Source organism: Triturus cristatus, chromosome 6, assembly GCF_964204655.1.
Source record: "Triturus cristatus chromosome 6, aTriCri1.1, whole genome shotgun sequence".
In the NCBI taxonomy this organism is placed as follows: domain Eukaryota; kingdom Metazoa; phylum Chordata; class Amphibia; order Caudata; family Salamandridae; genus Triturus; species Triturus cristatus.
Window position 1 is genome coordinate 1,563,748,800 of NC_140589.1, and position 13,285 is coordinate 1,563,762,084.

At 43.7% G+C, this 13,285-nt stretch overlaps 1 protein-coding gene across 1 annotated transcript in view; it reads right to left on the minus strand.

The window, feature by feature from the left end:
• PLEK (pleckstrin) overlaps positions 1 to 13,285 on the minus strand; it is a 392,598-nt gene that overhangs the window by 131,372 nt on the left and 247,941 nt on the right. Inside the window, exons 5-6 of the mRNA XM_085612714.1 lie at positions 9,269 to 9,453; positions 849 to 953 (exon numbers count right to left, since the gene is read on the minus strand). Coding sequence (XP_085468840.1) covers positions 849 to 953; positions 9,269 to 9,453 — 290 coding nt within the window. The remainder of the gene's footprint in view (positions 1 to 848; positions 954 to 9,268; positions 9,454 to 13,285) is intronic.

The window sequence follows — 13,285 nt, forward strand, 5'->3', positions numbered from 1 at the left end:
GCATTTGGAAAGTTCGGCCACATCAAGAGGTTGCCAACCTACAACCTGAGGAATCAATGCCCATCTAAGCATCACCCACCTCTTCCAGTCCATCTAGTCTCCAGAATAGCTGCTTGTGCCCCCAGTTCTGCCATCCATCGTGCAGAGTGGTATGAATGAATCACATGACACTTAAATGTTATTGACATTAGTAAGTAGCACTTGTATGAAGCATAGTCTGTCATTAGCATCATCACTCCTTTTGATAGACTGGGGTGCGGCTTTCCATCTCAAACCAAAGTCTGATATGGTTTTGTGGAGGTGTGCGGGTTGCAGGGTAAGTATGTCAGTTTTAATGACTTGTAGCTCCTTGCATGATATAGGTGCTCCTTGCCGAGCAAATATCCATGTGTTGTAAGTACCAGGCAGTAGCATGCAATTCTGGATGCCCCAATAGGCACTAATTACATATTTGGGATGTGTTCTGTATGTTCAGAGTTCTGTCTTAATACGTGCTGTGATAGTTATGACGTTAGCAGAACGGTATGTTTATAATGAACTCATTCACAACTTTTAAGGTGTACTAATGTAGTGTAACTGATCCTTACTAGAGTAATGATTCAAATCCATGTACGCACAGATGTATGTAGGTGTTGAAGAGGCGATTAATATTGCTGTAATAAAAATGCAGTTTCACCTGTGATAGACAGTTAATATTTTTAAGTATGGTTAATGAACAAGGCCCAATCAGTGTTGCTCTGTGCTCATCCTCCAGCGGACACTTTCGCCAATCGGAATATTTTACCAAACTTCTTCTGTAATGAAAATAGCTTTTTATGGACAAAAACACTGACACTTAAATTACTCACTTGTTTCAGTAGACATCCCTGTTTGACAACTATTCCTCTGAATTCTTCCTTTAGGACCACGTCATCATCACTGGAGTTTCCTTCACAGAAGAACCCACTATCCGGCTGAAAACCACAAACAAAGACACATTTAAGAAAAGTCATGACTGGCCTTCCTTTCCTTTTACACTGCTGAGTGGTCCATGAAAAGAAAGTGACTTCACGATTATGTAAGATCTCATACCACCCATCGCCATGAAAAGTCATATCAAAAAAACAGATTCACTCTGAAGCGTAGGCCACTGGAAAGACCAACGCGCATATGGGCTGGAGCAAATGGCCGGTGACTACAGGACGCTGAGATAGTGAATCAGTGACAAAACGCAAATTGATGAGGTCTCCCTGCACAATACGGCGAGTGGCCCCTGACACTTCTGTATCTCACAGATATTCATAGATCTTGGGCTGGGTGACCCCTTGGGCCGCGCCCCCCTGCACCACAGGGGGTGCAGGCCCTTGTCCTGCAGGTGGGTGCAGGGACATGGGTTACACCCTCATGGTGATATGATGGCACTAAATCAGAGGTTGGAGTGAGTATGAAATCGCATATATTAATATACAGGATACAGTACACCTTCTGCACACTATGAAGATATAATATGTGGGAGACTGCAATCCCTCCTATTTTGAACTGGGTTTCATTTCCTTACTGCAGACATGTTCTGACGTCAAAACGACTGGGTAATAAGTAAATGGCACTTGTGAGAAGTTACAGTGCTCCAAGGGCATGACGGCCTTCACTTACCGTTGGCGACATTGGTGCACAGGAGCCCAAGTGCTATTCTTATCTAGCAACAACTTGTAAAATAAACTGTCACTTCACAGAGACAGTGCTTGGGAACCAGCAATCTAATTGATGTCCTGTATGCACAGAATGTTAGGCATCCTGCAGCAAAAAGCAGCACCAGTCTGCCCAAGAAATAAATAATTATTTATTTCCTGGGTGAAGCTTACAGAAACTAGCTTGTTTGCTCACTACATTTGTACAGTGATGTCAAGTGTTAAGTCTTCAGCAAACCTACGTTTTTAGCTTGGAATAGGTTGCATTCACAGACAATTTTTCGATTTCTACACTGAAAATTACAGCTTGTCTAAAAAGGCAGGAAAGTCAGAAGGTGTCATACATGACATGACGTGGTGCCCCTGGTCATCTGCGTAACATGTTTAGAGAAGGAGGGGGCAAAGGGTCCACATATTATATGGTATAAACTATCTCCTTACTTTACATTTTGAAGGCGATTGCAGCTCACCTTGGAGTTCTGTGATCAATAAAGGCATTTGGTCTGCAGCTTCATGCCTCTATACGGTCATGGAATTCCTTGTGAATCACAGTATCCATAAAATGTACAGGAGGTGGTATGTTCTCCCATATACTGCAAGTCATACAGGAGATCCTCAACCAAATATAAGAACAACGTTGAGGTGATTAGTAGTATCCTCTTTAAGTTTGGGTAGAGCCAGGGTCACCAACCTTTTTTGTAGTGAGAGATACTTCTAATCAGTAAAAATCATTGCTACTGAAGGCCAAGCAACTTATGCATTGTTAGCAAACACCCACCCACCCAGCTTCATTGACTTTAAGCCTAGACCTAGATACTATGGTTTGACCAAAATACTTTGATTGGGGCTCTATGACCGGGCTGCCATGTGTGTCACTGAGAGCGTGGTCTTTGGGAATGTATGAACATGTATACGTGTGAATGGGATATATGTGTATGAGTGACTGAGAGCCTGTGTCGTATCTACTTGTGGCACAAAACATGCCTTTCGCCATATTTGGGATCATTACATGCATAACACAAACATACAACCATTTTTTATTAAATGGGGGCGATTTGAAGTGTAGAAAAATCTTCTACGAAAATATTCACAATATGGAACAGTTTCCTGCACTTTTAATTTCTCTCACCTAAAATCATGGCTATTTTTTCAGTCATAAATATGGCACCTCATCTATCAGGCGCTGGGAGCAAAATGCCTGCTGTGTGTAAAGGCAACGCTTTGAAATTGGAGAAAATTAAATGAAGAGTTAACTTTGTTTATATGGATTAAAAAAACTCTTCATTTAAATGTTCTCCCAATTCCAAGTGTCACATTTACAAACAGCAAGACATCATACTCCCAGTGGCCTGTAGACACTGTGCCATATTTATAACAGAAAAATACAACCATTTGTTTGAATGGGATGAATTTAAAGTGAGGAAACATGCTTCGTAAAACATTAAGACTTAATTGGCGAAATGGAAAGTGGAAATAAATAAGACTCATTACTTCCATTTAAAAACAAAATGAACTTAGTGTTTCAGTTATAAACATGGCACACTGTCCATTGGCCATTGAGAATACAAGACCAGTTGTTTGTAAATGTGACACTTTGAAATGAGAGAACATTAAAATGTAGAATTAACTTACTCATTCAGGGAACTTTTCTTTAAATGTTCTCCCATTGAAACATCATTTTGTACTCACGCTCCAATATTGAGTTGACAAGGGCTTTTATTTAAGAGTGAAATATCTCAGCGCTTCAGTTCTTCATCTCTGTGCCCCAACCTGGGTCATAAATCTGACTGAGCACTGCAGCCTGATGATACTAATGTAAAATAAACGCAGCCTTCCCTTAACTTTAAAAGGAAAATGTAACCCTGCGCTTTAAAAATGAACTAAAGGCTGCAAGCGACTCTGAAGGAGTCTGCAAGCTACTGGCAGCTCGCGGTTGACAGGTTGAAGACATCTAGGATAGAGACAACTTGAGGTGTAGCTAGAACTCATGGGATAGTAAACTATCTAGCTGACTTTCTGTGACCGACTTTGCATCAACCAGCCTTGCCTTTAACAGTCCCACATCTTCAGCAAGCCTCCTGAAGTCAACCTACTAATAAATGCTAAGAAAGGAATGGGGGAAAGCATCACTCTGGAATCATCTCTTAAATGCGCTTGTTACATCCAGCAGACGACTCAGTTAGCTTAATATGGAAAATGAGTACAGTGCGCACGACGTGCCAGTGGCACACAATAGAAGAACATGTCGCAATGGCGACTAAATATCAATCATGTAGAATGTGGAAATGTCCCATTTCTCACAAAGCCTGAATGGAGGAGTGGTCAGGAGGGGAAGGAAGGATGTGGCTACAGACAAATATGCCGACCTCCAAACTGAGGAACCAGGCTAAAAAATAAAAATGTTAATTTAGAATTTAATTATATTGTGACAACTTTTTGCAATTGATGCAGACACTGGATTCATATAACAGGAGCATTATTGCACCACTGAGAAGTAGTAGATTTGTGTCAAGAATTCCTGTCATACGAGGGGAGGAAAACGGTAACCAGCGAAAACGGACTACATCTCCCAGGATGCTTAGCGGTTGAGAGGTTATGTAAACAGGAGAGCTGTTACATAACTCAAGGGAAACACGCCCTTATGTAAACAGGAGAGCTGTTACATAACTCAAGGGAAACACGCCCTTATGTAAACAGGAGAGCTGTTACATAACTCAAGGGAAACACGCCCTTATGTAAACAGGAGAGCTGTTACATAACTCAAGGGAAACACGCCCTTATGTAAACAGGAGAGCTGTTACATAACTCAAGGAAAACACGGTAGGTCGAGTCGTTACTCCCTGGGCCGTGTCTTGCCCCATCGTCACCTGTGAAGGACCCGGAAGCTCTACCGGTCAACCATTGAGCTTCGCTTTTTGACTCGGCTGAGTCCAAGCGCAGTGGCGCTTTTGCTGGTTGGAGTCGTAACTCCCAGCCCGACCAGAGACACAGGGACTGCCAGCTGTAACGCACACCAGGAGGTGTTTGCCGCGTTACAGACTCGGAAGTCCACAGGATCGATCGAGCGGCTGCTCTCGGTTCAGTCTTCTTGCTTGTGATTGGGGTATCGGTGACGCATCACCAGGAGGTGACTCCGCGTCCCGGTGCAGTCTGAGGAAGAGGTTGAGCGGCTGCTCCCTTCAGGTAGAGACCCCGGCTGGGTGTTTCCCTGACTCCTCGATTCTCCCCAACACTCTTCGTGCCCCTCACAGCCTACCGATTGGCATTGTCGGCCATTTCATTTCTGCCCTCTGTTGGCATACGCCGGGATCGGCGTATATGCAGAGGACGGTTAGGACCATCCGTGCTGTGGGCTGGTAACGTACTTAGCCTGGAGGATTCCAGTGACTATAACTTTTGTTTGTTCTTTGTATTTTATTTGCCTTCATTAAAAGAACTAACCCTTCACAAGTGGTTGCGTCCTCATTGTCGTGTCTGTTAAACGATCCTGAGACGTTCAGGGCGTTACAATTTGTTTTAATGAAGCGGGCAGGCAATAGTATTACACTTTTATTTTACAGCACGCACTAGAGCGTGCTATGGCATTGTTATACATAGTGTAGCTTACACACACACACACTGCAGATCGTAAACACAACCAAAAATGGTGTCACCATGGCAAACTAGGTGATATATCTTAAATCTCCCTAGCTCACCACTTAGAGATAGGTGGTGCATAAAACCGTGTTGTGTTGCAGTACATTAACCACTGCTGTGAAAACTATGAGCTGTGAAACTACGTGCAGCTGTCTGCGTGCATCACCTTTCCAAAAAGAAGTTGCCATTTTGTTTATGTGTGATGCTAGTTCGTACATTCTGCGGGGGTTGGGGGTTCGGTCACTTCAGTGCCACATGCTGGTTGTACATACTGCAGGAGTCAGGGCTCTTGCTTTTCGGTGATATATGAAAGCTCAAGTCTCAGTTTACAAACAGGGATGTGTTTCGATGTAGCAATGACTGTAAAGACCGCAGTGCTCATAAAAGGCCCATGCTTCCCTGTCTGTAGCCATGTGCTTGTCAGCATTGCTTTGACTCATTGTCCTGTGCGGCTGCAGCTGAAGACCAACTTAACAAGTGCACACCAGAGCAGGCCCTCTGTAATCAGTCTACATTCACCAGATGGGGCATTACCAGGGCACAAGTCTGAAGCCAGCAAATGTGACGAAATAAGGACAGAATTTACAGCCCTGTTTACAGCAGAGCTCAGAACACCAAGAGTTCTTGTAAAGACAAGTCGGAAATTAAGAAAAAAATAGTGCCCCAAAACAAACAGATAGACGCCAAAGTGGAAAGATACCAGTAGTTAGGCACTACTCCGTGGGATGAAACAAATGACATCAAGGAGGGACAAAGAGGAACGATTATCCACTAGCAAGCACTGCCTTGGGTTGACCTAAAAAGAGAGAGAGTATAATGAGGGTCTTTCAGCGTTGATTTGATCTGTTATACATTTAGCATTTTGTTTTTGCACTGGCAAGAGGGCTGAAACAGCACTGCCTTTCTGCAACTATGGAGCTAGCCTGACACAAATGCTGTTCAAAATGTGTACCCTGTGATGTTGGCGTGCGTCCTCAGCAGCAACCACCTCTACCACCAAAGCAAGGCCAGAATGAGAAACAACAGCTGTCACTACACCATATCCAGAGCCTCTGCAACAGCAATCATCACAGCGGCTACTGTGGCAAAGACAACAACTACAACGGTTGTCAGCAAAGAAAGGAAAACATCAGCAACACTTCTGGACCACATCAAAGACCATAGCAGCAACACAACTGCCTTCATGGCATGGGCAACAGCTGTCAGCAAGACAGGGGCAACAGTAGTGACCACACTTGTAACCACAGCAGGTATAACTGCAGCAAAAACATATTTCACAAAGCAGGAGCCACAACAGTGACAACTGATGCCTACCTAGCAGGGACCACAGAAGCAAATAAAACTATCACCTAAGAAGCTACCAAAGCTGCCACAGGAACCACCACCACAGTAGGAAAAAGAGCAGCAAGTACATCAGGGAACACAACAACAATGGCTACAAGGACTACATAAATACTAAAACTGTCACCAGAGCAAAGAACACAGATCGAACCACAGCAGGAGCCACATAGTCAACCATGCCAACCACCACAACAGTAACACATCACTACAGCCACAACAGCTTCACCCACAATAGGCACCACAGCAGTAAAATAAAGAGCCACAACATTAGCTATAGCAGCAGCAACCACAGCCATTACCGGTTGAATGTCAAAATATTGACTACAGCAACTTTGTACTACTAAAATATCATAGACAAAATATTGAGGACCAGACTACAGACAAGCTAAATGCTTATGGGAAAATACAGATTTACTTTATGTAACCCCATATATATGTGCCTTCATGATATTTTGGCCGTCAACATTATGTCCACAATGTTCTGGTAGCATGATATTCTGAAATCAATATAAGGCCAAATACTCCACTACTACAGTAGCAACAATAGTTGCAACAAATGTTGCAAACATAGAACTGACAAACGTAGTGACAACATCTGCCACCACAGCTGTGATCATGGAAGGGACTACAGAAATAACCATAGCTATAACCACAACAACAACAAGACCTGCCACCATAGTAGGAACTGGAATCAAACAACAGAAGATCACCTGTATACCCAGTTGAGACCTGGGTAATGAATGTATGTAGCAAAAACAACGTCTCAACAGGTAATATTTGGAAGACTGTTAATGAAACATGCACATTTTAGTTGCCAAAAGAAGGAAAAGGAGACTCAAAGGGTTTAAGAGAGATGCAAGGAGCAATCTGTATTTAGAACAGGTATGAACAATTGAACAGTATCAGCACTGTTTACAACTGATGTGAGCGTAACCCGAAAAAACTTGTGCACATAAGTGCTCGTGAAACATGATGTGAACGGTGCAAGTAACAAGTGACACAGCGAGGAATGGAGCAGGGCAGATATTACCAATAATATTTAGAAGATAGTTTTTCAGTTCACAAGTGTTTTTTTACAGAAATTAAATGACAAAGGATTGACAATTCAGTGAACCGTAGATTTGCACCAAGAGTTGCGCTAGGGAGGTCAATGGCGTTTTGACCTATAGTGAGTTAAAGTCATCTTCAGGACCATGTTACAGTTTTTTCGTGCTGTACGGAAAAGGGAAGTGAAAAAGGCAAGAGTGAAGTAAGGGTCAGGCAAGTAGCGAATAGAAGAGTGGTAATGGGAGAAGGTGGGTACCTGAACTGGATGTAGATCCAAGATAGAAAACAATGAATCCCGGGGATGACAAAGATATATCAGGTACCAAGGTGCACCACCGGCCGGGTTGCAATGGAGAGCTAATCTCTGGTAGAGGGGAAAAAAGCTGTGGTCAGGGGGGAGAAGAGGATGGGACAATGAAGAGCAAAAATCAATCAATGGAGGATCATGAAGAGCCTGACCGGTTGTCCGGAATTCCACATGGTGAAAATAGGTAGGACTCACCAGGGTGCTGTAGGGACGTAGAGTCCTGGTGAATTGTGGGGGTCCATCTTAGTTTTGTAAAACCTGTGTCGAGCATGGGCATCCGGTGAGGGTGGATAAGGGGGCAGAGGCCCGGGGTCATGCAGAGGGCGTCCGGGGGCCGGGAGGACGACATATTAGAGTTACGGGCTGACCATGAGTCAGTCAAAATGAATAGAAGAGAAGCACAGGGCTTGACAATAACCTTGAGGTAGGATGAGTTCTGGGAAAGGATACTTCTGGACCAGAGATCCATTGGGATCCTCAGCGGGAGGGGAACCATCGTCGGTATAAATCCGATTTTGTGGAACAGAAGGTGGAGGGCAACCAGGAAATAGCTGAGCGTCGGCAACGGTGTGCGTCACGATGCCAGGCGCATACGTGGAAGAGGGCAGGGTTGCACCAAGATCAAGTTAAAGGGCCAGAACGGAAAAAAGGGAAAAGGAGGGCAAGAGCTCCCGGGAAGGACTGAGATTGTGAATAAAGTTGATTGAAATAGCACACATGTAAGAAAGCTTATGGAAAAAAGGCATAGTGGTTGAAGTTGGAAAGGGATTCAGGGAATTAATTATTATGCTGTGTTAAAATTTGACATTGCGAATGATGTTCAACGTTAGATATGGAAAATAGCATTTGACATAGGAAGGATTTTCACAGCTGTAGAATGAAGGACTGAGATTGTGAATAAAGTTAATTGAAATAGCACACAAGTAAGAAAGCTTTTTGGAGAAAAACACCTTAGTGATCGAAGTTGGAAAGGGATTAAGGCAGTTGATCATTACGCTGTGTTAAAACTTGACATTGCGAATAATGTTAACGGTTAGGTATGGAAAAATACATTTGACATGGAAAAATACATTTGGCATACGAAGGATTCACACTGTAGTGGAACAAAGGAGTATTAGTTTGTATGCACTATGTTGTAGCCAGACGTTTTCAAAATAGAGTTCACAGTTACATTTAGATATCGACAAAGTCAAGATTTTCAGGCAGATATGGGAAAGCGTAAATACGATTTACCATATCACCTATTAGATACAATAATCTGAATACTCACGAAGTAATAGTAGGAGTCTGCCGCGTCGAGGAAGGTGGTCTCCGAGAGCCCCTCTGCAGCGTTCTTAGACATGTCTCCTGCAGGCTGGAGGTGACCTTCATTCAGCAACGCAGAGGCCAACATCTGGCCTTCTTGACGATTTCTGACAGTATTGTTTGTCATCAGCCAGTCAATCACACAGGTACCTCATGGAAAGATTCAACAACAATAGAGAGAAATGCAAATTAGAATCATGATACAGAAAGATGCACACAAAACACGAAAAGACGTCTGAGGGACCATACAACAGCATGATTCATGCATGCAGGGCTTGCATGAAACTAATGAGGTGGAATTTCAGCCTGTGGGAGTATAAACTGGGAACACCTGACCTGGGTTCTGTATTTACAGAACTGAGTATGACAAGGAGATATAAATTATACACAATGAGAAAGCCAAACATAAGAAGCCAGGGTGTGGACCATGGAAGATCCTAGCATCAAAGTAATTAGATTTTATCAAGACTCGTTCAGATACTAGTAACCAAAAGGAGGTCGTGATTTATATATTTATTATTCATTCATTAATAGGTTGTATGTATCACTGCCATGTTTCCAAGATGACACGGTATTTATAAAGGATGATGTGTATTAAGGTTTATGATTTAAAATGCGAGGCTCAAGTTTTGAGTTATAAAGATTGTTGTGCTGATATTTTTACTGATGGTAACCAGTGATGGAGATGTGAAAAACATTACTTCTGCATCTGCTTCCTCATCCTAGTGCTTACGTAAAATCACCTCACTAAACAGACACTCCATCGCCCCAAATTCTTCAGAGTTTTACTTCCAAAAGTCCTTTCCCTTCAATGATGTGTTCTTTCTTGCACAGGTACATTAAGGGTGGATTCACCGGCTCTATTTGAACTGCAGTAAATCAGAAGACAGACAACTATGTCCTACTAGGCCCAAGGCAGTGGTGCTCTCCTCATGACATGGCCTAGGGACATTGAGGCATGCGCCAGATGGGTTGGTGTGTTGGTAATTGGATTTTCTTGTACATCATGGTGGAGCGCCGTAGGTCCCAATGTATACTCATGGACAGGAAGTTCTTTTGCTTGGCAAAAGATCCCCTTCTGCAAGCATGGAGTGCCAGCTTTACCAACACTTTGTGCTAGTGCAAAGTCCTTAAAAGTGATGCGACTGCCTGCAAAGTCTTGATTGGGATTTGCTTTCCAGAGCCCTGGAAAGTTGCCGAAAAGGAACACAAAGCAGTGCTTTGAGGTGCTTTGTGTTACTTAATGTCAAGAAGGCATCCCATGGGTGAAACATGGACGTTGCTGTGCAACTATCCATGGATTTAGACGCAAAGCCTAACCACTAACTTTTATAGACAGGGCTTTGCTCCCCAAAAAATGCCTCCTCGGGACAGACATGAATAAGACGAAAAGTTTTCTTTTCTGTAAACGTTTCTAACTTTACATGTTTGTTGCACAGTGCAGCACATATACAAAGAGGGAAAAGTTTAAAAGCAAGTCTAAAATTAGGATTGCGTACTGGAATACTAACTTTCTGGGACAAAACCTATGTTAGACACATGTGGACACTTTTGCACTATAATGCAAAGGTGTGTGAGTAATGCACAGCAGTCAACTTGTGTGTCAGTGCCTGGGAAGAGAGCAGCAGCCCTGTATCTGAGTAGATATGGCATTGTCCTACTCACTCCCTTTCACACAATGCATGGCGTTAAATAATAGTGACTGTGCTTTACAGGATACCATGGGGCAGGAGGAGGCAAGAGGCTACTTGCATGAGGTCATCTGAGGATCTGGTGGTTCTCTATCTCCTACTGAAGCCCGCGGACTTCTATGGGGTTCCCGGTTCAGGAGGCATTGGAGAGAACTCCCGGTACTGTGCCGCTCGGAGCCCCGCCTATGTTCTTTCCTTCAAGGAGTCAAGGGGCGTTTGCTCAACCCCAAGAACTCTGACGGTTCTTGCCGAGTGTGCCAGGGGTAGCTGTGGATGATCCGGAGAAATGATGCGGCACGGAACGTGTTAGACGTTCCGATTTTGCGATGAGCTGAGAGAGGAGGCCCTGCTTTGCGTGCTGCACCCCCACCCCCTCAGCTTGGGAGTATCGGAGCTTTTACGCCCGTCACCTGGAAAGGGAGATCCATTTTCCCACAGGCCATTCCTCTTCTAACTTTACACAGGCGGCAGGCCATTCCTCTTCTAACTTTCCAGCATTCAAAATGGCTGAATCTACAAAAACAAAAGTAAAAAAAAAAAAGGACTACCCAGCAATAAATAGAAAGACTATTGAAGACACCTACAAAGTGCCAGCCATCTTGAAACGGCTCCCAACAAAGTGGCAGCCATCTTGTAACGGCTTCCAACCCACTGTTAAACTGTTATTCCCCTTCAGCTTTGGAGTATCGGAGTTTTTATGCCCATCATATGGAAAGGGAGATCCATCTTCCCACAATCCATTCCTCTTCTAACTTTCCAGCATTCAAAATGGCTGAACCTAATCTATAATAAAACAAAATGTAAAAAAGGACTACCCAGCAATAAATATAAAGACTATCGAAGACACCAACAAAGTGGCAGTCATCTTGTAACAGCTCCCAACAAAGTGGCAACCATCTTGTAACGGCTACCAACCCACTGTTAAACTGTTGTTCCCCTTTCAGAACAATGAATATCACATAATGGCTGGACCACATATGATACCTGCAGGAAACAGTGCATATTCTATCCAATACCCCCCAATCTATCTACAAATGCCTCTAAAACCTTCAAACAAAACCTCCTCAGACAGAAACCCGAAACACTGTTTCTTGACCCCTCCTTCAACGCCAACAAAGGCGTAATAATCAATGACCTCATATTTTTAGCCTTCTCCAAGCTACTAACCATCCATGGCAAGAAAAATATTCCCTACGGAACCAGGGTTACAAAGACACCCGCACAAAACCTCAGAGCCACCCTGAATATAACTTCCTACAAAAATGGCACTGTTCTTATTCAAGCAGCGAATAAGGACCTATAACTATTCAACAAATATTTTCTCACACTAAAAACCCACATCAACACTCCACCCAGTGTCCACCAGGACCTAACTATTCCCTCTATCCCTATATCTCCAGAATCTCAGTGACCCTCACCCTTACCTAGAACCTTCGAAAGAAGCATTAACAACTCACCTCCCTCAGAACTCATATCACTGACACCCTTAACTATAACCAGCAATAGAAGCTACAACGACGCCCCTCCCTCAATACCCAATCTCCATCCTTCCTCATTTCCACATTCCGCCACCACCCCTATGCCCATAACCCTCTCCCCCTCCACAACCCTTTCCCGTGCCCCAGAGAACTTTACCACGACAAGGCAACTCTAGTGAATCGCAAAAAAGCCCCCAACCCGCGCATACCCCTCTCATTCTCGACTACCTCTCTCCCATCCACTCAAACCTACCGCACTGCCATCACAGTCATCGAACCTCCCAGCAATACTATCCCCAACCCTCTATGCTCGGCGATCCTGCCTCCCCCTTCTCACCAATCTGACCTAGACTCACTCAAAACCCATACTAACCTCACTTCCCGGAACCTACAAAACGTTATCCTAGAAAACAGAATCATCTTACAACTCGCAGAAAACTCTCTCTCTAAACTCAATCATCTTCAAAACTCCCTAGCTGCAGCCAACAACGTGATAAACACTATCCCACTGCCTCTAACTAACCGAGATGTACATACACGAATACACCCCAAATACTTAACGGACTTGGAAATCCAAACTTTACTACTTCTCTACGAAACTCCTACTTGCCCCATCACAAATCAGGAAGAATTCTCTATTCGCCCAGTACCCATCAACCCAAACAGAACATCCCAACCAAATAAGAGAACCATACACCCGAACAACCTTCAAACAATAACCCCTACCTCTGAAAATCTCGAGCATTCTTTAGAGAATGCCTCAAACCAGATCTTCTGCCTCCTTCTAAACTGTCGCTCAGCCCTAAAATACGC